General features: G+C 46.1%; 1 protein-coding gene and 1 long non-coding RNA gene across 3 annotated transcripts in view; one reads left to right on the forward strand and one right to left on the reverse strand.

Annotated features, from left to right (window-relative positions):
* Positions 1-16,680, forward strand: part of LOC147706372 (uncharacterized) — a 255,226-nt gene extending 238,546 nt beyond the window's left edge. Inside the window, exons 6-7 of one of the 2 annotated variants that reach the window (XR_015297636.1) lie at positions 15,875-15,931; positions 16,425-16,680. This is a non-coding gene — a long non-coding RNA (uncharacterized LOC147706372). The remainder of the gene's footprint in view (positions 1-15,874; positions 15,932-16,424) is intronic. The other variant, XR_015297634.1, reaches the window with a different exon arrangement.
* CDH4 (cadherin 4) overlaps positions 1,411-26,257 on the reverse strand; it is a 676,299-nt gene continuing 651,452 nt past the window's right edge. The window contains exons 13-14 of the mRNA XM_086932873.1: positions 18,041-18,205; positions 1,411-5,870 (exon numbers count right to left, since the gene is read on the reverse strand). Coding sequence (XP_086788999.1) covers positions 5,664-5,870; positions 18,041-18,205 — 372 coding nt within the window. The 3' untranslated portion in view covers positions 1,411-5,663. The remainder of the gene's footprint in view (positions 5,871-18,040; positions 18,206-26,257) is intronic.

Genomic DNA, 26,257 nt, shown 5'->3' on the forward strand with positions numbered 1-26,257 from the left:
TTCCAGCCAGGTAGAGCTGTCTCCAGTCCAGGGGTCTCCCACCCCTTTTGCAATGAGAGCTACTTTTGTTTAATGAAAATCATATCGAGCTACTAATATTTTGAGTGACTTAATGGTCATCCTGTGAGACAAGATTACATAATGGCCATGGCGTCCCAGATTACCAGCAGGGATTGCCTCAGTGCATCAGGCGCAGTGGGCATCAGTAATGTGAAAATGAGTTTATCAATTCGGAAAGCATCAGGATAAATCACGACCGCAAAAGCCTCCCTACCCATAACATCAAGGTAATCATTTAAAGTAATGTCTTCCCAATGCCTCATAATTTATTATTGAAATATCAGCTGTAAATATATTTTGGAAATCCAGCTATTTGGCTCCAAATATCAGCTAAGCCTATGAGTTTGGCCAATTTCTGTCTCAACTCCATGCATTTCAATTGTGGGATAGATATATTAAGTCAACCAAGCAAAAGCTTTTCCTTTAATAGGCTGCGCTGCACGCAGGCGAGCTACTTACAAGTAGCTGGAGAGCTACCAGTAGCTCACAAGATACTCTGAGAGAGAAAGCTGCTCTAGCCAGACCTAAATATACAGGGCTTGGCAAAACTAGATGTAGAGGAGCAGGGAATCCATGAAATGTGGTGGCGTAACTGGACTTCAGGTCGAGCAAGCAGAAACACAAAGTACCATGCACAGGTAACACACAAACTTTGTACTTTTAGACGCCATCTCTTTAGACTGAAGGAGGGTCATGACCCTGATCTGGTGATGCTCAGGGATAGATATGTATCCTTTTATAGTCTTGCAGATTGAATGCAGAGCGTTCCCATTCTAGGCATGTGCTGTGGCATGAATACGGCACGGGCAAGATTACAGGTTGGACTGCAGCATGTATACATCGCGTACTGCCCCCTATGGTGGGCGCTGAAGCGCTTGCCTACATGGGCAGATGACCCAATGTCACCAAGGACGCTGAGCTCCACTACTGGGTTTTCATTTAACAACCAAATGCATTCTGGGCGCTGTAAACCGGGCTCCCTTCCAAGTGAACGAACCCCGGTGCTTAAAATGGAAATGTGGAGGTCTCCTAGTCCCAGAGCTCCTGCTTGCCTCTCAGGATTCCCGGCACTCTCCCCTTAAAAGCATTGAAGAAGGATTGGGAAAAAGCACAGACTAACCCCAACGAAAACAATGATTTGTAAAAGAAAGCCTAGGAGCGGAGGGATGGATCCTTAGAGACACGGGGATATTTTGTAACCTTGTGTATTTATAACAGCTGTAGTTGTCTTTGACAGTTCGGTACTAGGAGCTAATGCATAGAGTTACCAGTCACCCACTATAGGAGATTCTGCATGGGCTTGAACTTACGTTAGTCCTCTCGCTTGAGCTCGAGTATCTCCTTCGGCCTCCTTCACCAAACTGACTTTTTTTGCCTCCGAGTCTGTCAGTGGGTGTCCCATGGCTACTGTGGCTCGTTGTCTCAGTGATTGGCTGACACCGGGGAGGAAACGTACATTCTTGATCACTTAAAATCTGGTATCCCCTTTAAAGGTAATCAAGATTCCTGTTTCCTATACTTCCAAGGGTAGCAGCTGGCCTTGGCTTAAGGTGGCGATGCCTCCTCACTTAGTCACCTGGGCACACTGACCTTCCAGTCCTTGTCTTTCATTTGACAAGCTAATGTTCATGGGAGGTGTATGTAGTCCTGGAATGCTTCTGTTGGTCCAAGTGGACTGCTGCCACTGATAATGATTTATAACACACAAATCGAGGATTGTAAAGATGGTGTCTTTGTAAGACGAGCCTTTGTGGCAACTCGACTCATATGGCTGCCGGCTAGATGAGACGTAAGTGCAGCCCCCAAGGATGGCCCTAGAAAGGAGCCCTTGACCTGGTGGTGGGATATGCAGTAAGTCTGGCCAGGCCCCAGAGTTGATTTGCAAGGCACCCCCAACCACAGACGCATTTTTGTCAAGGAGGCTGTCACGTAACCTATCCTGAATACTGTTAGTCAGTCGTTTATGACAGTGGGGTGAATGGATCGTTTGTATCTGTGATTGGTTGGCCTTTTTACCTTCGAAATAAGCTCCTTGTTATAGCCACTTCCCGCTGCATTATTCCGCCCTAGAGCTAAACACACCTGTTTCAGACAGTAAAACGCCAGCTACACTTACTGCCTGTGCATTTAATTAAGACCAATTATACCATTAAAAGACTCTTCCTTGATTGCTCCAGTCCCCTGTAATCCACCCCGGTGCTGGCTGTGTGCTCCTGCTTAGGCACTGAGACCAGCTCCAGAGCAGCTCTTCTACGCCTGCAGGCGTGGGTGCAGCATCCAGCACCCCTCGCCCACATGAAGTCTCATCAGAAGAGTAGCCTTCGGCTGGCATCGGCGGGCAGCTACTCATTGGGGGTGCACCCAATTTATCACACGAGCAATGACTTGCATAGAGCCCGAATACTGGCCTACCCGTAGTTCATGGAGGTGTATGTATTTCCTACGGCGACACCCCTGCTTACTGTTTTCCCCCTGAATACTTGCAATGTTTGTCTGTCCGTGCTAACTTATTCCACTGACATGACCCGGCGTATTTCAAACCTTAAGGAGCTCTTTAATGCCATTCAAAATGGAACACAATGTTCGATTCTAATGGAAAGAGCAGAGCGCCCCGCAGAGTCCCGTCAGGGTATTCCTTTTCACGATGCGAGGGCATCGGACGAAGTCACCGGAGCTTCCATGGCAGCAAGAGGAAATGCGCCGCTGAAAGATTGGCACGCAGAGTCCGCACAGGAACCGACTGCTCCTTTTAACAGGAGCAGGCTTCTGTTTATGGAGTCATAAAAACCTCTCCTCAGCACTCCTGGGGATAGCAATCTCACACACAGTCTAAGAAGTTGCGAAAAATAATGTAATGACCATTTTAAAAAAACCAAAACAGGCTGTCCTGAAATGCAAAAAATCTTTACTGCCGCAGAGGTTCGTGAAATTCTGGTAGGAGCTTGAATTCACCATATTGCAGAGGGGTGAGAACTATCTACCTCAGATGAAGGGTACCTTTAAGTGGTGAAGAAGTTATATGCCTCTGAAATTCTGCGTCTCCCTCCAGACTCTGGAATTAGACCGGCCCCTTGGCGTTCGATACCAAATCAAGAGGTCAGCACGGTCAAAAGCCCTTCAGTTGCTAATTCGGAAGGGAAAGTGGAAATGGAAGGGTCCAGCCTTCTACTCCATCATCTTCCTGGTCCCAAAATATAAGTCGATAATTGATAACCTTTTGGGCCCCTATCAAACCCCTACAAAAATAATGTCTTTGAGTCGCGATAGATGTTCAGGATCTGTGCTTCCATGCAACAATTGGCAAACACCATAAACACTTCTGTGTACAGTCAATATTAGTACCCTAGCCCTTGCATTTTGTAACTGAATTTTGCCCCTAGGTGTTTGCAGACATCATTGCCCCATTAATTGCATCCCTCCATCTTCAGGGGTGGCAGGCAAGCATACCCGCAGCCTGATGACTGGCTGTTTCATGTCCCATCAATTTAAGAGACATTGAAAGCTCTCTGGAAAGTGGGAGAGTTGCGGCACACCCCTTGGCGTTCTTCTCAACTCCAGGAAATGCTAGATGACGCAATCATAAGATCAGTCCTTTATTGGGGCACGAAGACCAGTATGTCTACGAGTAATGAAGAATACCGGTTAGTAATCAGGGTGCAGTGGGATTGTGATTACCCACAAATTGACCTCTGTATTATCAACCCCTCACACATTCCCCCCATCCCATACATAGTTGCAGATTTTGTATCCGTTATTGTGCTCCTAAATCACACTTAGGTGTGTGTACAACGTTCTATGACTTGAGCCCTGCGGCCCGTACTCCCTGAAGCACCAGTTTTGTACTGTATCAAAAGCGAAGCCTTTTCTGGTCTACAGCAACATATCCCCACTATACGTCAGCATAGAAAGAACCCCACTCTTGTACAAAAGGGGGTGCAACAGACCAATCACACATCTACTCCCCAGTCCAGTTTCCGCTAGGCTTTATAAATGCTTAGTGAAAAAGCCCTCTATTGCATGAGAGGAGGTGCAGAGGAGCACACACACATCAACACCCATGCCAAGTCTCCACCGGCTTCATCACTGCTTGGTGAAAGGGCTCCACCATTGTACAAACGGGGTGAAACAAACTACTCCCACATCCCCTCAAATGACAATGGTCACCCAACGCAGAGCCCAAATGTCATGCAACATTGAGCCCCCTTTGTACAGCCAGCATCTACCATGCAAAGGTCTACAGTAGGGAGAAGATGCATTATTCAATAGGCCAGCATCAAGGCTCCTAATGGTGCAAGCACAGTTCAGTATGCGTGGTCAGGTAAAACACCCCTACTTTTGAACACTGTTGAACAGAACTGCAGCTTTTGCAGCAATGATGCGGTGCTCTGAATGGACCAGTGTCTGTGTCGCCAACAGAGCTTCTAATAGTGCAGGGTCAGGCGGCACAGGGCTATTAATGGGTCAGTAACTGTACATTCCAAAAGAGCTGTACAGACACTTTTCCCCATATAAACAAACAGCTTCTGTATGCATGATAACACAATTAATGGGACAGGAATTCATTTCCCAAATAAATCCCTGGCGGGGGGCTAAGTATCGACTGCAACCGACTGGGACCTTGCAAATTACAAGCTTTTATTTTCAGTCCTTCAGGGTGCTTTTGAAGCAACTTGCGCTTTTCCCCATTACCAAAATATAATTCATTTACCAGCAGGTTTGGCGTGACCATACTGTACATTTTTTTAAATGAGAGGAGCTTCATTAAAAAAAGGTAAGGATGGGGTATACCTGGGTTGTTCCCCCAACCCCCCACCCCCCTACGCCCCCTCCCACACGCACAGGCCCAGGGGCAGAGTGGGCACCAAACATACATAAAACCAGTGGGTCCAACATTGGTACACAGGTGGTGGGTCTACATCAGACTTTCAGGTTATCCATATCGGATAGATATACATATTTTTCATCTAAGCTGAAGTAATTGACATATTTGGTAGCCATCATAAAAATCAGGAATGGATCTGGCCGTAATGGCCCAGTATTGGATGCCCCGTCATTAAACAACACTTGCTTTGTTTGTGATTGTTATGTGGTTTCCTGATCACTCCTGAGATAGAGGGAATCTGATACACGTACCAAAAGGCACTTTTCCAAAAATGTTTTTTTTTCTTCATTTTCAGCTTTTTTCCCCTTGTTTCTTTTTAGTTTTTTCTCTTTTTTTCTTACAAACAGTGCTTTCTTTTCTAAGAAAAGTTCAAGTTAAGACAAGAGTGCCCACCACTCTTTAAGTTGTAATGCAGATGAAACAAGCGGGGTTCCCTGCTGGTGCTAACAAAATAAAATACGATAAAAATGGTAAAAAGAAAAAACTAAAAAAAAAAAAATTGAAAAGGCAGCAGAGACGAGAAGCATTCATGCCAAGCAGCTCAATGGGCTAAGAGGGTAATTCAAAAGAATGGGGGGAAATCAATCTACTCGGCGATTCTGAACATCACTAAAAATAATACAGTCAGCAGGCCGCTGGCACTTTGTACAAGTCTCTTATCCTCTTGCTCCTGTTTGGTCAGGTAGGTGGTGCTACTTGGTATGCACTAGTCAGTGGGTTGCTAGTCAGCATCACCTCCCCCATACATGTCCGCCAGTTTCTTAAATCGGGGCCCCCACTCGTTCAGGAAGTCGTAGTCCTGGTCGCCAGAGCTGGACGAGTTGAGGGAACTCACGGAGCCTGCGGTGGATCCGCTCCCTTCATAGTCGAAGACCAGCAGCGAGTCGTACGGCGGCGCCGTTGGGTCGTTGTCCGCCGCTCTCAACCCCTGTAATAAAGACAGAGTTGACTGAAGTCAGTACTTGAAATGGAAATATAGAAGTGCTGGTACTCGCTATCCCTGTGTATCTGTTTGTTTACTTTGTTACTAAAAAGTGCTAGTACTCCCCCATTAAAGGTATTGCACATCTGCTGAGGAGAGCAGGTACTCCCTCTAGCTCAAATTACAAAAAAGGTTCAGGCACTGAGTACCTGTCAGTATCTGTTTACTTAGAGAACTACCTAAAAAAGAAACCTGAGGCATCTAAGACTGCAATATGCAGGACGGTACTACTCACAGATCGCACCAAAGATAATTTGCCGATTATGATGTGCAGTCATTTTTGCCAAAATTCGAAGGGCACAGTCAATACAAGTCAGGCAGCACACTATGCTAGGCACGGATTTTAAGCCACGCCCTTAATTACATTGGCCACGCCCCTTCGAGAGATCCCACAGTTTTTCCATCCCACTTAAAACTCTGAGAATGGAGGGTGCCCCTGTGTGGAAGGGCACAGTGTGAGGGCCACAGACATATGTATACTGCCCCTGTGTGAGAGGGCATGGAGTGGAGGTCACATATATATGTATACTGCCCCTGTGTGAGAGGGCATGGAGCGGAGGTCACATATATATGTATACTGCCCCTGTGTGGGAGGGTATGGTGGGGCGGCCACAGACATATGTGTACTTCCCCGTGTGAAAGGGCACAGTTACTGCCCCTGTGTGAGAGGGCACAGCACTGCAGTCACAGATATATGTGTACTGCCCCTGTGTGAGAGGGCACAGTGGGGCAGTCACAGATAGATGAATACTGTCCTGTGTGAGAGGGCACAGTGGGGCAGTCACAGATAGATGAATACTGTCCCTGAGTGAGAGGGCATGGTGCTGCAGTTACAGATACATGTATACTGCCTCTGTGTGGGAGGCATGATGACTGCCCCTGTGTGAGTGGGCACAGTGCAGCTATTACAGATAGATGTATCCTGCCCCTGTGTGAGAGGGCACTGTGACCGCCCCTGTGTGAGAGGGTATGGTGCAGCAATTACAGATAGATTTATCCAGCCCGAATGTATGACATTACAACAGTCTTTACACGGCAATACGTTTACAAAGCGGTCATTACAACACAAGTTGTTACAACAACTTGCGCTAGAGGTGCTGGACTTAGGAATAGTATGATTTACTATTCCAACTACAGCCTACGTAACAGTAGGAAAGGTGTATAGTGCCATCCAGCGCAAGTCGTTGTAACAACTTGTGCTGTAATGACCACGTTGTAAACGTATCGCGGTGTAAAGACCACGTTGTAATGGATGTCTCCCACCCTGCCCCTATGTGAGGGGGCACGGTGCAGCAGTTACAGATACATGTATCCTGCCCCTGTGTCAGAGGGGAAGGTGCGGCAGTCACAGATGGATGCATCCTGCCCCTGTGTGAGCGGTAGGATGACAAACCGTCCGTAAATTTCACAGACCGTCCGAAATTTGGATCTCGCGACCATTGTCCATGATGATCCCTTTTAGGGACGCTTTTTGCCCGCAATTTTGGGCATTGGGGAACAGCATTGTTCCCCGGCATAAAGTCTCAGCTCCCTGATGGGGCCACCTCACACTGCTCTGAGCACAAGAGCAGCCCCACCACGCCCATTGTCATTCTGTATGGGGCTGATTGCCACATACAGAATGACAATGGGCCAGTCTGTGCTTTGGTGGGCCTCTTCCAGTCTCGGTCAGGAGCAGGGCATTCTGTCAGAAGAAATGTGCAAAAACGCCAATGTTGCTACGTGACAATACAGTTCATTCAAAGAAGGAGGCGAAACAAGTTAAAAAGAAGGGGCTAGAGTTCTTTTAGTCTCATCATTTTAGAAAAGTGCATTTTCAATATTATATTCAATAAAGCCATGGCTGCTCCATTTTTATTTTATGCAACTAACAACCATTGACAAAGCCAATAGTTCTGGCTTGTTGTAGGGGTAAAGTTACTTATTGTGTTATATATCTGGATACAGTGACAGAAGAGGCAAAATACCAGCCTGGCAGCACACTAGGCTAAGCACAGATTTTTAGTTTAGGTGTTTTAAGCCACGCCCTTAATTACATCAAACACCCCCTTTAAAACCAACCCGCCTCGATTTCTGTCATCCTGCTTAAAACCCTGGAAACAACATCATGTCACAGTTACCTCATGGCCTGGCACTGTGCACCATGCATGACTCATGACTTCCACTCTTTCAGATTGCCTATGTGCAGGGGCATAGTGAACCCTACCCCCACCCCACCCCTTGCTTTAGGAACTACAGCAAGGGTGAAAATCATGATGAGCCTCTTCTGTCTGGAACTCTGCAGACAAAGGCTAAGCTCTTAATACAAAAAGATGGGTGAGTGAAGGGATGGCTGGGTGGAGTTAGTGAAAGGGTGAGTGTATGAATGAAAGGGTGGATGGATGGATAATGATAGAAAGGATGGAAGGATGGGTGAGTGAGTTAGTGGAAGGATGGATGAGAGAAAAGGTAAATGGATGTATGGGTGGAAGGATAGATGGATGAATGAATGGGTGGATGGATGAGTGAAATGATGGATGGATTGAAGAATTGATAAGTGAAAGGGTGAATGGATGGACGGATGAATGAAAGGGAGGATGCAAGGATGGATGAGTGAAAAGGTGGATGTAATGACAAAAGGATAGATAGATGAGTGAAGGAGTGAAAAAGTAGATGGATGAGAGGTTGGATGAATGATAGAGCCAATGGATGGATTAATGAGTGCATGATTAGATGGCTGGAAGGAAGGATGGCTAAGTGAAAGGGTCAATGGAGAGAGAAAGGGAGGGTGGATGTATGGATGACTGAAAAGGTGAATAGGTGGAAGGATGAGTGACTGGGTGGATGGATGAATAAGTGAAAGGATGGCTGGATGGGTGAAAGGATAAATGGCTTGATGGATGAGTGAATGGATGGATGGGTGGACGACACGCAGGTGATAGTCCCCATAGAGGATAACCCTGCAGTAACTAAACTAAAGTTCACAAATTGTGTGACTAGTGAAGCAAGTTGGATGTGGAAGAATTTCCTTCAACTTAATTCCTCCAAAACAGACATATTGCTGTTTGGTAAAGCGGAGGATCTGTGGACCCCAGAATTGGGGCCACCAGAACTAGGAGAGGCACCCTTACCAAGAGAAAGGGCCAAGAACCTAGGCATCAGAATTGACAATAAACTATCTTTGGAAGAACAGGTGAAGACCTTGTCAGGCACCTGTTTTGGAACTATGCGGATGCTTAGAAAGATCTTCCCTTGGATCCGGCTTAATGCCAAGAAAGCTCTCATTCAGTCACTCTTAGTTAGTCGACTGGATTATGGCAACTCTTTGCTGGTTGGAATAAGGGAAAACCTGTTATCTAAACTGCAGGTGGTTCAAAATACGGCAGCCCACCTTGTCCTAAAAAAAAAACAGCGGGGACCCCCTCTTTACCTCTCCTGCGCCAATTACACAGGCTTCCCATCAGGAAACAAGCTATCTTCAAGCTGTTATGTATGGTTTTTAAGTCTCACCAGGGGACTGGTCCGGCCTATCTGGTGAAGAAAATTGAACGTTATCAATCAGTACAACAGTTGAGATCTAGCAATTGTAATCTGCTCTGCACGCGCAGAATAGGGAAAGTCAAAATGGGTGGTAGTGCGTTTTCTCATCTGGCCCGCAGCCACTGGAACAGTCTTCCCGACGAGATCCGTGCCTGTTCCAATTTATCTCAATTCAAGAAAATGCTTAAGACCTGGCTATTCTTAAGATCTTCTTGTCTATAGGGTGTCTCTTCTCAGGCGCAAAGAGATCACCTTGGGGATGATTCGCTGCACCATACAAATGAGTCTAATAATAATAATAATAATAAACAGTGGATGGATGAGTGTACGGATGGATAGGACAAAATGGTGGATGGATGAGTGAAAGTGTGGATGGAGGGATGGATGAGTGAAATGAGGAATGGAAGGATACATGATGGATAGGTTTGCAAATGGATGAATATGTTTGGCTATGGATGGACTTACCTATATACTATTGTGAGAACTCCTCTGATGTGTCTGTAAAATGTACCTTTTGTCCTGAATGTTGACCTCCTGTCCTGAATTTTTTTCCTGAATTTTTACTTACTGTCCTGAATTTGCACCCATGCCAGTTGGTCACCCTAGTGAGAGGGCAAGGTGTGGCAAATACAGATAGATGTATACTGTCCCTGTGTCGAGAGGGCACGGTGCGGCAGTCACAGATAGTTGTGTCCTGCCCCTGTGCGAGAGGGCATGGCACTGCAGTCAAAGATAGATGCATACTGCCCATGTGGGAGAGGGCACGGCACAGCAATCGCAGATAGATGCATACCGCCCCTGTGTGGGAGGGCAAGGTGTCTGCCCCTGTGTGTGAGGGCACAGTGCGGCAGTCACAGATATATGTATATTGCGACTGTGTGAGCGGGCGCGGTGGGGCGGTCACAGACTTATACTGGTAACGTGTAAAAGTAAGGAGTGAGTGGGTCACAGAAAAATGTGGTGCACAGCCATACTTATACTTCTATGTAAGGTGGCATAGGGCAGGGTCACAGACACATAGATGTACATCTCCTGTGTATTATGCCATTGTGCGGAGCAGTTGTCACAGACAAGTATCCTGCCCTGTGTAAGAGAGCATGGTGAAGGGGATCACTGACGCACACAGCCATCCTGTGACAAAGGGCACGGGGCACAGAGTAACATACTTGTAGACGTCTTCTGCGTAAGATGTCTTGGCAATGGAGAGTTGTCCCAGACCCAGCTCTTGCTCCTGTGACACAAACATTGCTCCTGTGTAATATGGATCACAGAAACACATACCCTGCTCACAGACCCATATATACTGCCCATGTGAAAGAGGGTGCCGTTCAGGGAGGCACAGGAACATGTATAGCTCCGGTGTAAGAGAGCATAGTGCTGGGGTTACAGATGTACATGTTTCAACCGGTGCTGTGAAAGTTGTCACGGTGGCTAGATTCACACATGCCGCTCTTTAAAAGAGTATTGGCCCAGGCACCCAAACACTGTTCCTGAGTGTGAGAATACTGTGCTGGAAGCACCAGCATGTTTCACTGCTTCGTAAGTGAGCACTATGCGGGAGTCACCGACTTGAATGAGCTGCTCATATGTAAGAAAAGATGGTCACAGGGGTCTCAGATGAAAATGTGCAGCAGTGACATAAAAGGGTATTGGTGCAATTTATTGGACACAGTCATAACACCTTTTTTTCTAACAAAGCGCTTCATACTGCTCTGCTACCCTAAGTGTTGCAAAACCAGATGTCACTATTCCCTAAAATGTGGTACTAAATTCACTGGTCTAGAAAGGATAAAAAGCGGAGTCTGCCTTGCTAGGATTTAAACTCATGGCCATCCGATAACTGAAGATATCAGCAATGAGCAATCAGCTTACTGAGCCATACATGAGCAGGTCAACTGAAGGAGAGAATGGTACAAAGTCACTGATATGTTATGTGAATTTATAGAGCACAGCTAACCACCTGTGAGGGTATCTAGGAGCTGAGTAGGGCAGGCCTGGCGGGTGGGAGAGCATGCCTGTTTCATATGGAAGAGCCCTGTCTTGAGGTTCCATCGGAAGTTCACAATAGAGGGGGAAGTTTCTGCGGTGTTTCGGGAGGTCATTCCAGGGCTTAGTTGCGCCGTATGAGAAGCATCCTCCGTTTCAGATCTTCTTGATGCGAGGAAGGTGTGCTCTTGACTGGGACACAGATCGGAGGTGTCTGGTGGGTTGCAGTGATGGTTGAGGTAAGCTGGACCAGTGTTGTGGAGAGCTTTGTTGGCATGGTTGAGTAGCTTGAACTTACCACTGTCCTTGAATGGTAGACAGTGGCGATTTGTTAAGGTATGTAGAGAAGTGGTTATTTCGCTGGATGTTCAGGTTCAGTCGGATGATGGCGTTCTGGGTGGTCTGGAATCGGTGTAAGACGTGGGCTGGGAATCCCATGTAGAGGGCGTTTCTGTAATCGTCTTCTTAATTCTGCAGGGGTGGGTGGAGGGCCAAGTTAAGATGGCCACCAAGAGGCGTCCCAGGGGGAGCGTTTGTTGCCAAAGATTGGGAGTTCATTTTTGTCTGTGTTGAGCTGGAGAGAGTTATTTTTTATTCAAGCAGTGACGTTGCTAATGCCGTTGGCGAAGTTTGCTTTGGCAGTGCTGGTTGAGTCAAAAAGGTAGAGCATGAGCTGTACGTCATCAGTATAGAATACTTTGTTGAATCTGTGGGATCTCATGATTCCCACGTGGGGTGTCATATAGATGTTGACGAGTGTTGGGCTGAGCAACGATCCTTGAGGGTTCTTACAGAGGAGCTTCTTGGGTTCTGAGGTGTAGGGAGGAAGTCTAACTCATTGAGTTCTGTCAGTTAGGTAGGAGGATATCCACTTAAGGCCCTGTACGCAGACACCGAAGTGCTGAAGCTTTCTGTGACTTGTGGGAGACCATATCGAAAGCTTAGTCGAAGATGCTTCTGATGTCAGCAGCAGCAACGAGGGCTGTTTTTGTGCTGTGGTTGGTGCAAATGCCTGATTGAGAGCTGTCTATGAGTTGATGTAGTTCTAGGTGGTCTGTGAGTTGGGTATTGATGGCTTTCTCAATGACTTTAGGTGGAAAAGGCAGGAGCGAGTGGGTCTGTAGCTGCTGAGGGTGTTTGGGTCCGCTGTTGGTTTCTTCAATAGGGTGTTGACTTCTGCAGTTTTCCAGGAAGAGGGGAAGGTGGTGCTGGTTATGGAGGTGTTTCAGATGGCGGTGAGAGTGTGGGAGATGATGGTTCTTTCAAGGTTGTATATGCAGTGGGGGCATCAGTTTGAGGGGGCTCCTGAGTGGATGGTATTTATCAGGGCTGTGGTTTCTTCATTAAAGAGGTGTGTCTAGTTGCTTTGCCCTTGTTTGGAGATGAAGGAGGTGTCCAGCTACCCAGGGGAGTTCGTATCAGAGTGCTGTGGATCGACTGCATTGTAGATCTTGGCAATCTTCTGTTTGAAGAAGTTTGAGAGGTCGTTGGAAAGTCCTTAAGATTGGATTATGTCATTGTTGGCAGAGGCTGGATTGGAGAACTCCTTGACGATGGTAAAGTGTTCTTTGCGGTTGTTAGAGCTGGCTTTGAGTCTGAGAGTTGGGGCCTTTTTCTTTGCATCTCTTAGTTGTTGGTAGTAGAGGTTGACGGCGGTTTTGTATGAGCATCTTGTGGTAGTGTTTTTGTCGAGTATCCTTTTTCTCTCAAGTTGTTTGCAGTGGTACTTGGAATCCCTGTGGTTGTTCATGTACCAGATAGGTTGTTTGTTGTTTTGTAGTTCTTGCTTCTGGTGGGAGCAGTGCGGTTGGCACAGTTGGTAAGTAATTTATTTAAGAGCTTGGTGTTGAAATTGAGGTTCCCAGTGTGGTTGGGTGGGCGTTCTGTAGGGTCTTGGTCCAGTTTTCTTGGGATATTTTGCCCCAGTGTCTTGATGGTGCTTTGGGTTTTTCCAGTGGGGTGGCTTGGTGGGTATCTTGAAATGTATGATGTAGTGGTCGGACCAAGTAAGCGGGGGTCATGTGAGTGATAGTGATCCTGTTATTGGAGGAGAAAAGAGGGTTGAGCTGTGGTGTCGGTTGGTCCTTGGACGAGCTGGGCGAGTCTGAAGTTACTGAGGATGAAGAGGAGGGCAGTGGAGTTGGGGTCTGTGGGGTCTTCCACATGGGAATGTAGGTCCCCGAGGAGGATGTAGTTGGTTGATCTGTTGGAGAGAAGAGTGATGAAGTCTGTGATGTGGTTGCAGAGTTCCGCTCAGTGGTCTGGGGGCAGTAGGTGTGGGTTCCCTTAAGGGTGCCATTGTAGTTCATTCGAATTTTGAGGAGGCGGTGCTGCATGAGGTTGGTGTCTGAGTCCATGGAGGTGGTGCAGACAATCATCTTTTTTGTAGGTGATCACAAGCCCTCCGTCTGGGTTGTGGGTTTGGTCCTGGTGTATGATTTTGTAGATGGGTGGGATGGCTGCGGCGATGTCCAGGTTGGAGGCTGGTTCGAGCCATGTTTTGGTCAGGAAGAGACAGTCAGGTGTATTGCTGTTAAGGATGTCCCATATTTTGGTGGAGTGTTTCCCAAGGGATTGAATGTTGAGGAGCACTGTGGACAGTTGGTGTGGGGTGGTGGTGGCATGCGTTGATTGTTTGCCAGTGTCATCGTCTGAGGTGAAATCGCAATGGGTACAGAAGAAAGGGCCTACAGTGGTGCTGGGGAATGAATGGCAGCAGTATGTTTGCCGGTGTGTGTTGTTGACGTCGTGGAGGAGTAGTGGAGGTTTTTGTTGGCTATGGAGGCGGCTGTGGTTGTGGTGTTGTGTTGGATAGTTTAAGGCCCTGTGCATCGCCCACAAGAGCATACAGGGGAAAGGACCAGCTATTCTGAAGGACATGATTCGCCCCTACAAGCCCACTAGAGCCTTACGCTCTGACAACAAACATTTCCTTCAGACAAGGAGAATTAGGAGAGCCCGTTCAGGGGGCAGGAGTTTCTCTATCCATACAGCGCGCGCCTGGAACTCCCTCCCATTCTTGTTGCGCTCCGAACCAAACCTCCTCAGATTCCGGAAACATCTGAAAACGCATCTTTTTCCAGAATAACTGTAGCTCCTCTGCTCTCTATTAATAGCCTGCTCTGGGTTTCTATAAGCGCTGGGATGCCCAAGGGTAACCGTGCGCGGTACAAAATTCAATGATAATAATAATAATAATAGTTGCGAGCCAGGGTTCCGGTGCTGGGCACTGTCCAGGCGTGTACAGATTTGCCTTCGGCACGCCACCAGCGTGGATGCGCTGTGGCCTGCACTAAGTAGGTCCTGGGGTGACCGGGGCTTCTTTTGGCTGGAAAAATGGTGAGCGGGAATACCCGGGCAGCAGTGGTCTCACTTGGTCAAAAGGAAATTGGATCAGGCGCAAAAAGCAGGAACTGGAAGCCACTGGTAAGTGGCAAGCTAGATGCCCTGGTGCCTACACGCAGAGCTCCAGTATAGATGGTATATGCTGAAGACTGAAAATCCTATAGCATTAACAAGGACCACGGCGACTGCCTCCTCGAAAAAGGGTGCTACAAGGCATTGAGCAGGCCAGATCCCTCTGGCCCCCAGACCCGGTAGTAGTTATTGAAACCAGGCCCTATATTTATGTTCTTAACTATAATGGCAAAAAAATGCTGATCGACGTTTGAACAATTAATGTAAAAAACGTTTAAGTAATCCATGCCAGTGATTTGGTTTCTGTTCATATTTCACGTTTTACTTTATATATCCCTAAGATTGTTAACTATTTCCAGGATATTTCGTTTCTGTATGTTTTTTCGTTGCATCGTCTATATGTGTTTACAGCAGGCTCAGCAGTGGAGGCTGAATGCAGCGTGCGTTTCTCACACTGCCTGTCAGTGGGTGAAATGGGTGTTCAGAATACAGGGTCATCTAATGCTTGAACTCTGCAGCGTGCACAGAGCAATAGCCACTTATTGGTGTTGCAATTGTGACTGTGCAAATGTAAGTGAAGGAGGCATACAGTTTTGAAAATACGGACAAGCAGAAAGTAAAAGAATTGCAGTACTTACTGGTGAGTGATATGTTGTGTGTTTGGGAGGTGGGGAAGTGAAGGAGATGGGAGTATGTGCATTCAGGAGGCAGTGAAGAGCTTGCTGAATAGGACAGATGAGGTGTGAGGTGTGAGATGTGCAGACGGAGGTGATGTGGAGAGAAAGGAGCTAAATGCATTTTACTTTTAATTCTACTGTAGGGGACATGCTTGTCCTATCTCCATCAGGTCATTTCCAATAGCCGAGTTTTTGCACTTTTGTAAATGTTTCCCATGCGCACGTTCTTTGGCTCATGCTGATTATAACACAGCCATTTCTATTTAATACATTGAGATTATCCTTAAAACATCTCTGTCTTAAGGAATAACGTTAGTTTATTCGGTGTCCATTTACCTCATGTCTCCACAGTGTTTTAACGTGACATAGACCAGGAAAGACCCAGAGAGCGGATTATCTCCCCAGCTGGTAGGTTTATTATTCTCCCATTCTCCCGATCGTGTGTATTGGAGCTAGCATAAACGCACTGATGGTCATTCAGTCCTTGTGACCTCTACTGAAGGTTATGATAGATACTGGCCTAACTTACATGGAATTTGCTCGGTTTTTTATGTTTACCCACAGACCACGCACAAATACTTAGATGTTTTTACATGTTATTGTTCTAGAACAATGAGCGGTGTTTTCTGCTTATGTATATTTACGCAGGCTGACCATTATTCTGTTCTACCACTAGATGGGCAGCACTACAACATAAGATGAATGTTTTTACTGATTCACACTATGGGATATGTACAATGATTCTTTAGCTTAACACAGTTGATATGCTTCAACGATTGAATGTCTTTTTAATGACAAATTTTGAAAGCGATTTCTTTTTTCCTCCCTGTGTATATTGTTTATTTATCTGCAGTTGAATTTTTTTTGACACATACATTTCTCTGTATTACATTTGTTCTAGGTACTCGCCCCTGAAGAAGGGAACAGGGCTTCCCGAAATGCATCGGGCGACAACTTGAAATTACATTGAATGTTATTTCTTTATATGGATTAACTTGAATTATAGTGGCTCATTAAGTCACACATACATTTGTATTTCGCTATTGTTATCAACCATATAGATTTATGTAAAGATAACATTGTACGATCAACAAGATGAGTTGAAAAGGCAGGATTATTACTGAATAATCACTGTGAAAAATAAAATTTATGTTGGCAATATCCAGGTATATATCTTTTGACTTATTAGCAGTTTATTATTTATGTACTTTGGTGAGAATATTTTCTCCTAGGAACAGTGCATCCTGCATGTAGGCTCAGCTTGCATTTCCAGTCACTGAGAGAAAGGAGCTTACATGTCTAACAGAGTCCACCTAATGACTCCGAGACTTTGATGACCACTGCCCCTTCAACAGGCCTCAGTAATGTTTAATACAATCTCACAATATCAGAACTGAAACGTTTTCAATATTAATTATTTCAAATAGAATCGTTACTCATTGATTTCAAACAGCTAACCACCTTCGAGAAAGAAAATATTCCTGGCTGGTTTTAGTTGTTAGTCACTTGTTGCATTCAGGGCCGGACTGGGATTGCAAACCAGTCCTGACAATTTGGTCCGACCGACCCGGTGGGGTGAGTGGGCTGCGCTTTTGTTAAAAGGGTCGATTTTGCAGCACTGTAATAAAAACAGCCCCCACCTTTCAAAAGGCCAGGCCGTGGCTGCGTTGTATATCCGGATGCAACAACAGAAAGCTTCAGAAGAAGCCAAATACTGGTTGGGGGGAGCACACTTTGGGAATCACAGACTTTTTTTTTTAACAGTTTTAAGCCACGCCCATAATTACATAAACTACTCCCCCTTTTAGAGACCTCCCACTTTTTCAACCCACTTAAAAAACTGGGACACTGTAGATTTGGTGTTCTTGGACCTCGATATGGAAACACTGCCGGGGGGATATTAATCCAAATTTGCTGACTTTCAGTCAAGCGGTTAAAACATTCCTGTTCCGTAATTAATTCTTATGTTCACATGGATTATCTTCTCCTGGGGGAGAAGTAACATTTTCAAGTTAGAAAGCTGTTTTTTTCTATCAAATGAGATGTCGCCTAGAGACAATTAAATGTGCAGAGTGCATCTTATAAATAAACAAGTCGTGTGTACAATCAGCCCTACAGACGATGAGCTGTGCCGGCATCTTCGTTTGATCTGCATTGTCATTTCTTCTTTTTTACCGCCCTTTTTATGCCACATTGCTCAAAGCATTGTTGAAGATCTGAGGCTCACAACTGGCTGAATTATGCTAATATAACCAATGTTATGTCTTTATTTGCTCAGTTTATGCCCTGCCGAGCTCAATTTACCTTTTTGCAGCTCCAGGTTCTGCGCCTTCAATGGTTTAGTATGTTAATAAATTCGCCACAATCCTACCTCGTTATCAAAGACTGCTGTAAGACCCTTTCTCTGTGTGTGTGTGTGTCCGGGACCCTACGTCGTCCATTAAAGGCCCACCAAAGCATATTACACTAATACAATGCCGCACGCTTGACCTCTTGATGACGTCGCCAAAGGCCTACCTCGTTAATGAAGTCCCCGATGTCGCCAGGGTGCGGGATGACCGGCCGCACGGGGTACTGCGGCTCTGTCGCAATGGGTCGCTCGTCCACGCGCCGCACGCCGTTGGCCTTGTTCAGCACGTGGTCCATCGTCTCTGGCTGCTGGAGCTGGCTCAGGTCATAGTCCTGGGGGAAACGACAGGAAGACGATCAAATACCAGCCAATGACAACTCTGAACACAGGTAAGGGTCAGCACACCAGATTTCTGGTTACATGTTGGGGTCAGGAGAGCAGAGCGACAAACGCCTGGAATATTTTGGGGAATGTTTTTGGGGAAGGGTTGAAAAGTACTAATTTCGAATTGGAGAAAGTGGCACTTGAGGGCGCAGCTCGGGGCAAACAACTAGAAATACTGTGATAAAGAGTCAAGGCACATTTAAGTGTGACACACCTATTAACATTTAACTTGTACACCAACACGAAATTCACCATACGTCTCCTTTGCACAATACTGTGTGACTCCTACAATGTGTGTGTATATATATATATGTATATATATGTATATATATATATATATATATATATATATATATACTACTATTATAAAGAGAGAACACACACCTTTGAGCCAGGTAAACTCGGGAACCACAGTGCCAATCCACACACTCGATACATTGTAGAAATTGTCAGGGTGTGCAGATGGACATAGGCGATACAAAATAAAAAGAAAACGTAAATTTAAAAATATAACTTTTAAAAAAAAGTAGTGCCCTGAAAGTAGGGCCGGCCGCGACGCTGTGCTGGCCGCGACGTAGCGCTGGCCGCGACGTGCGTGATGACGAGCGGCGGACATGGAGCAGCGGTAAATTGAGGAGCGCGGGGAGAAGCGGTGGCTCAGGTGCGTCATGACGAGCGGCGGACATGGAGCTGCGGTGAAGTGAAGAGCGCGGGAATGAAGCAGCAGCTCAGGTAAGGTAAATGCACATTGGAGTCAGGGCGGGAGGGAGTCGGGGCGGGAGGGGGTCGGAGTGGGTGTGCACAGAGGGACGGGCGGGAGGAGTCGGGGCAGGAGGGGGTCGGAGCCGGAGGGGGTCGGAGCGGGTGTGCACAGAGGGACGGGCGGGAGGAGTCTGGGCGGGAGGGAGTCAAGGAGGGTGGGGGTCGGGAGCAGGTGTGCACAGAGGGACGGGCACGCAAGCATCAAATGCTGCCCCCGGCCTCTTTCTGCCCCAGGCAACGCTGGGGCGGGCTGCTAGTATATATATATATATAGTTAGTTCAGCGTGAAATGCTCACTATGTATCGGTTACAGCCTACGGCACATGTTCACAATTCATTGTAACATGACTCCTTTGCACAGTTCAGTGTGCCACACATCCTGTGCACCGATTGGTGCGACATGTCTCCAGTGCACATTTCAGTGCGAAATGCTGAATGAATAAAATTAGACTTTTAAAGTGCAACAGCTACACAAGGGTGTCCCACGCTGAGACCCATTAGAAAGAGGTTAAGTCTGGCCATTAGAAAACGAGGATTAATTGCTTTGAAAAAGCCATGCCCTGAGCTGTTTCTAGTAGGAGTTATGCTCATTATTTTCTTTGAGCCCTTGTGGAAGTACATTTCAGAGACTGGATGCCATGAAAAATTAAGGTCAGCCACACTATCTGATTTGTTCGACCTAAGGTATCAAACTAGAACATTTGCCTGATCAGACACAGGGATATATTTTTGAATTTTACTACTAAGGTAGCTAGATCCTGGGTTGTAATATGCTTTATGAGCAAAACATATGATTTTAAAACAAATTATTTTCCTCAAAGAAAGCCAGAGAACTATTTCCAGCTTCTGGATGAGTTAACAATGGGGAAAAAATCTCTAGGGCAGGATTTTCAGAGTTAGAAATAGATTGGCTGAAATGCTCAGCTTTAGCTGCTATAATCTGAGATTTACATTTTGGGATTGTCTCCCTATAACTGTGTTTTTCTTCCCTGTACGCTGACCTCCATTTACCTTATAACTTATTACCTTATAACTAGTTTCTAGTACCCCTAAGAGAGTCTGAAAACCCTAAAGGTGATGGGCAAGTTCTTCTTGGCATGTTGTTACGATGTTTGTGATCATTAATCCAGTTATCATATTCTATGGTCTTAATAATAATATTTCTCACTAGGTTGTTTTAAGCTACCTAAAGCTTCACAACAATTTTCCTGATTAACTTGTTTCAATGATCGAGTGCTAACCCTTTTTACTTTGCCGCTGTTGATTGAAATCCTAGTGGCAGAAGGGATCTTAAACCAGAAAGGAATTGGGGCATGGTCTGACATGTAATCTGCGTAGATGGATTTACCTTGATAAAAAAGGTGATTAGCACAGACCGGGTCTAAGATGTGACTTGTTTTATGAGTAAATGTTTTCACAAGCTGCTAGAACTCGAATCCTGGGAGACGATCAATTAAAGTAATGGTCTCTAAGTCTTCTGTCTTATTCATATGAAAGATGACAAGTTACTTACCTGTTGCTTTATTTCTACAGCATTCAATACTTTCATAGATTCACATCCTTGAATCATTCCCCGTCGTCAAGATGGGAGTCCCCGGTGTATATATAGAATAGCAATGCCAAGCCATTACAGACTATAAACCAGGCCTAGGCACATTCCAGTTTTGTAACATGTTCACCTCTTTTTGTAAAAAAGACCAAATAAAATCCACAACCAATCAGATTAGCATCACCTTCTAGAACCCTCCTGAGAGAACCTCAGACCTTCAAATTTTCGTAGTCGTAGTGCGACAGGATAACCATAAAGATGCAGAAGATCGAGCTTTCCCAGAGGAGGAGGGTGAGTCGCATGTGAATTTATGAAAGTTTCCAATACTGGAGAGCTAGTTACAGATAAGTAACTTGTTTTCTTACTCCAGAATTGAAACTTTTATAGATTCACATGCTTGTATCAGAGTAGCTAGCAGTCATGAGCACATTTTGTGTTTTCGTTATCTTGAACAATCATGAACAATGCCCAACCAGATTAGAAAATGGGAACGAATATGTCACTTCGACCATCCAACAATGCCCAATACTGCAGAGGCGATGCTGATCCCTATCCCCTACCCTCGCTCTAGCAGAGTGCACCGAAATATTTATACAGGGCACTAGCAACTAGAACGCCGGAAGAGGGAGGGGGGAAAAAAGAATGAGGGAGCACTGGACTTGTGGAGAGGCTGATCCCATCAAACAGAAGAGAGTACTTGTAGTGGGAGACAAAAGGACAAAGGCTCAATAGTAACAATCCAAATGGATACAAGCCAACAAGTAGTCGTTCTACGGCCATGTACAGTAACAGACACCCCTAGACTATATGCCCCTCTTACCGAAGTGCCATCTCCTGATGCTGTATAAATGTAGGGGTGGTGTTCTTTTCAACTACACCCACACGCCACTGGTCCAAGTCCATGTAAACAAGATAGGGCAAGAACGAAGGGGAAAAAGTCAACGGACATAAAAAAAACTCCCTTGTGAAGTCCATCAGGTGTCAAAAAAGGCAAATTCGTAGTCCAAACAAGAAAACCCCCAACCTAGACTGACTACCTAAAGAAAATGCTACTCTTAAACAGGAATCACAAAGTGTTTGTGGAATGACCCAAAAAAGGCACAACGAGGGGAATCGGCTGCAGCAAAACCCCGGGAGACGCCCGACAGCAGCCTGCATGCAGCCGTGTACAGAACAGAAGTCCAGGCTGAATCACTAACTGGGTCCCAGGGGTAAGTAGAACCGCAAAAACCAGAGGAAGATTAAAAATAAACACCCGATAGGGGTGCCAAACATAGGACGCTAGTCTCTGCAAAGGACGGGGAGGAAAACGGAAACCGGCAGCCGCCGGTTTGCAAGGCAAGGGCTCGGGAACTCCCACGGAAGGCAAAGCTTGAGTAGAAGAGCGTAGTCGATCCAAAACAGACCAGGTCCAAAACGACAGGAGCACAAAACCAAGCAATGAGGTACGGGTAGGAAGTCCCTATAAACAGGAGCCAATCCCACTCAGCGTCAGGGGACCTGCCTGTACATGGCCAAAGAATGAGGAATGAATTCTAACAGAAGACACCTCTCGGCAATTCAGACTTCTCGCCCCCCCAGCCACCCCCATTTTTTTTTAAAACTTGAAGTCTAAAAAATCCAGCACACCACAATTTAAAGAGAGTGTGGAAACAAAATTATCCTCAAAATTATATGCTAATTACATGCTTGAGTATGCATACCAAATTGTCAAAAGCGATAAACTGTATCAAAGAATATGCAAGGGACTTATGAAGGAAAAGGAAAGAGGGATGAGAGAGAAAGCTCACCCCTTACTGAAACAGGTTCCTCAGGACTTCTTGGCCCACTGCAGAGTCGTTGTGTGTCGAAGAGTCTGAGCAGTAATGTCTGGTGAAGGTATGGATACTCTTCCAGGTCGCTGTCCTGCAGATGTCCCAGATAGGTACCCCAGTAAAGAGGGCTGATAAAGAAGAGATTGCCCTTGTAGAGTGAACATGGACCTTCCCCTGGAGGGGCTTTCCAGCTAACTGATGACAATATTTGATAGACCTGGAAATCCAACGTGCAATCTCCTGTTTGGAAAGGGGAAAACCTTTTTGATGTGCTCTGCAAGCCACAAAGAGATACGGTGACTTCCTGAAATCTTTTGTTCTTTCAAGATAGTATTTCAGGCAATGCTGAATGTCAAGTGAGTGAAGTGATCTCTCAGTTGGAGTCTTAGGTTGAGGGAAAAAAAAGACTTCAGGACCTTAGGTTCATTTAAGTGAAAATCGGAAGGTACCTTTGGGATGAACTTAGGGTTAGTACGAAGTACTACCGTCTCATTCTTAAACTGAAGAAAAAGCTCCTGTATACTGAGAGCCTGCAATTCATTAATGCTTCTCGCTGATGTCAAACTAAGAAGGGCCACCTTCCACAACAGGAATTTTGGGTCCGCTTTATGTATCGGCTCGAAAGGATGTTTCTCGAGCTGAGTCAAGATCACATTAAGGTGCCACAGCAGTGGAGGGGAAGGCCCGAAAAAGTCCTTCCATAAATTGCTTTAAAATTCTGCTGACAAGAGCAAAAGGCCTGCAGAAGTCCTTCTGAAGCGAGATATGGCCAGGAGATTAACTTTATTCGATGAGTGAGCCAGGCCAGCCTTAGGCAAGGAAAGGATGTAAGGTGGGATTTCATGTGCCGAAGAAGAGGAAGGGTGAACTCCCGGTTCTCAGCACCAGAGACAAAACCTCTTCCACTTCATCCTGTAGGTTTTGTTAGTACTTTGAGCACGAGCCTGAGATAGGATTTCTCTACATCCTGTGGAGAGCTTTAAGTTGAGAAATTCTCTGTGCTCAGGAGCCACGCTGATAATTGCAGGGATCGCGATGTAGTACTTGGCCCTGGTCCATCCTCATTTAGGATGGAATAGGATTCAAGGGAACTGGTTGCTCCAAGGATAGGAGAAGGTGCACCATGTACCAGTACTGGCGAGGCCAGGACGATGATATTAGAATTATTTTGCAGGGTTCCATTTTCAGCTTACCGAGAAGCCTCGGGATCAGAGGAATGGGGGAATAGCGTACACAAAGGTGCCTGACCATGCCATCGAAAACGCATTCCCAGAGGATCCCGGATGGTGATACCAGCTTGCGAAGAACTAGCATTTCTTGTTCTCCGGTGTAGCAAAGAGATCCATGGATGGTCTGCCCCATAGATCAAAAATGTCCTCCAGGATCTTATGGTCCAGCTCCCACTTTTGACTGACTGACTTTAGTCTGCTTAGTGTGTCCGCTGTCTCATTGAGATTACCTGGGAGATGCTCCGCCTTTAGCAAGACCCCATGTAAGATCGCCCATTCCCAGACAGCTTGAGCTTCCACCAACAGTAGACAGGATCTTGTGACGCCTTGCTTGTTGATATAATGCATGGCCGTAGTATTGTCTGTTCTTATTAGAACTGACAAATCCTTTATTCTTGGGAGAAAAGCTTGAGTTCCAGCAGATTGATGTGCAAAAGACGATGATGGTGCAGCCATCGGCCACTTATTTGGAGGTCTTGCATGGCTGCTCCCCAGCCCTCCAGAGATGGATCTGTTGGAATTATCTAAGGAGCTGAGGTGACCATGAAGGAGAGACCCTGGGAAATGTTCTCATTGTGAATCCACCATGAAGCGGCGTCTTTCATGGGCACAGTGATCTTGATCATGTCCTCGAAAGATCCTTCCACTTGACGCCACTGTAAGTCCAGTTGCTCCTGAAGAGGACACATACGTAGCCTGCAGTGATAGGAACGCAGGACAAAATGAATCCCAGAAGTAGATGGGCCATCAACATCAGTTTGGTTTGTTTTTCCAGTGAAGGAAATGCCTTGTTTAGAGACGTGTCCACTATGGCTCCCAGGAATTTTGAGTTTTTGGACGGGCACAAATTTGACTTTTCTCTGTTGAGGGTAAGATCCAGACTTTCGAACAGTGTTGTACAAGCTGCCACCGATTTCTAGTTTGCTGACTTGGTAGGAGCCTTTAGCAATCAGTCATCCAGGTAGGGTAAAACCTGGTGCTGCTGTTTTCTTAGGAACGCCACTACCGGAGCTAGCATCTTCGTAAAGATCCTTGGTGCCGACCCGAGGCCGAATGGGAGAACTTTGAACTGAAAGTGGCTCTTGGCTACTGTGAAGCAAAGGAACTTCCTGTTCGATGGATGGATGGGAACATGAAAATATGCATCCCCCAAGGCCAAAGTGGCCATGAAATCTCCTGAATTTAAATGTCGAAGTAGGTCCTGCAAGGAGAGCATGCGGAACGACTGTTCGATGATATTGGTATTGAGCTCCCTGAGATCCAGAATAGGGCGCCACTTTTCGACAGTCTTTCGAACTAGAAAGAACCAGGACTATAAACCCTCCCCTCTTTGGGAGACAGGGACCGGTTCTATTGCCCCTTTCTGCAGCATTTGTTGGACTTCTAGTCGCAGGAGATGAAGATGTTTTGTTAAGCTGGAGCGAGAGGATTTGATTGTAGGAGGATGACAAACTCCAATTTGGACTATATTGAGAACCGAATGATCCGATGTTATATGTTGTCAATTTTGGAAGTATAGGGAGATACTGCCCCACACAGGTGTTTAAAGAGGGGAGGAACAGTACTCAGAGCCAGCAAGCCACTATTGACGCCTAGAGGAATCCTTCCCCTGACGTCCTGCTCTTCCTCTGAGTGCCATCTTTGAATATGATATGGACTGACCCTGCCACTGGTTGTATTGTGGATGGTAAGACTGAGAGGCAGGAGTATATGAGGAGTACCAATATTGTTAGTAACCTCCTCTGTATGATGTTAGACCTCTGCCCCTTGCGCCCTGAAAAGAGACCTTGCAGTATTGAAGCGTCCCTAAAGACCTTGCCGTGTCCATGTCTTTCTTGATGTCTTGGAGCACATCATCTATGTGCTTACCAAAGAGAGCCTCTCCATCAAATGGAAGGTCCAAACTTTTGTTCTGAACCTTAAATCTAAATGAGGTTGCTCGAAGTCAACCCTGGCAATGAAGGAATGCTACTCCAGCTAGGGAACGGAATGCAATTGTTGCAGTATCCATTGCGCAGTCAATCACCTCCGAAGAGGCCCTCTCCCCTTCCTGGAGGATCTTTTTCGCTTCCACCTTGCTGTTTTCAGGCAGTTGGTCTAGGTAGGGAGAGAGGTCACACCACATCTGGCGGTCATAGAGCCCCAAAATAGCTAAAGCGTTAGCCGCTTTGACGAGCAGGCTTGACATAGATGAAAATCTTTTTCCAGCATTGTCCTTCCTTATCCATTGGCATTGTTAGAGGAGCTGCTGGCTTTTTAGACTTCCTCTGTGTTGCCTGAGATATAACTGAGTCCAGTTTTGGCTGTCTCACAAAGCAAGCCGGGCTATCCTCCGGGGCTTTATATTTCTTCTCCAGAAGAGGAAGCACCGAGATCACCGTGGCCAGTGTCTTTATGACTTTCAGCCACTCTTCCCATACATGATTGACAATGGGAATTGTTCTCACCGACTTCTTAAAGGGCTCCTTAAAGTCGTACAAGAAGCACCCAGACTGCACCGAAGGCATCGGCAGATCAAACCTTTTGGCTGCCCTTTATAGCAGATTGTGGAAACCACCTATGTCCCCAGGTGGAGAATCTACTGGAACCAGTGAAGGGGTACCTGGAGTAGGTATTATATAATCATCCCATTCCCTATGTGGGTCC

This window comes from Lissotriton vulgaris, chromosome 7 (assembly GCF_964263255.1).
Source record: "Lissotriton vulgaris chromosome 7, aLisVul1.2, whole genome shotgun sequence".
NCBI lineage: Eukaryota > Metazoa > Chordata > Amphibia > Caudata > Salamandridae > Lissotriton > Lissotriton vulgaris.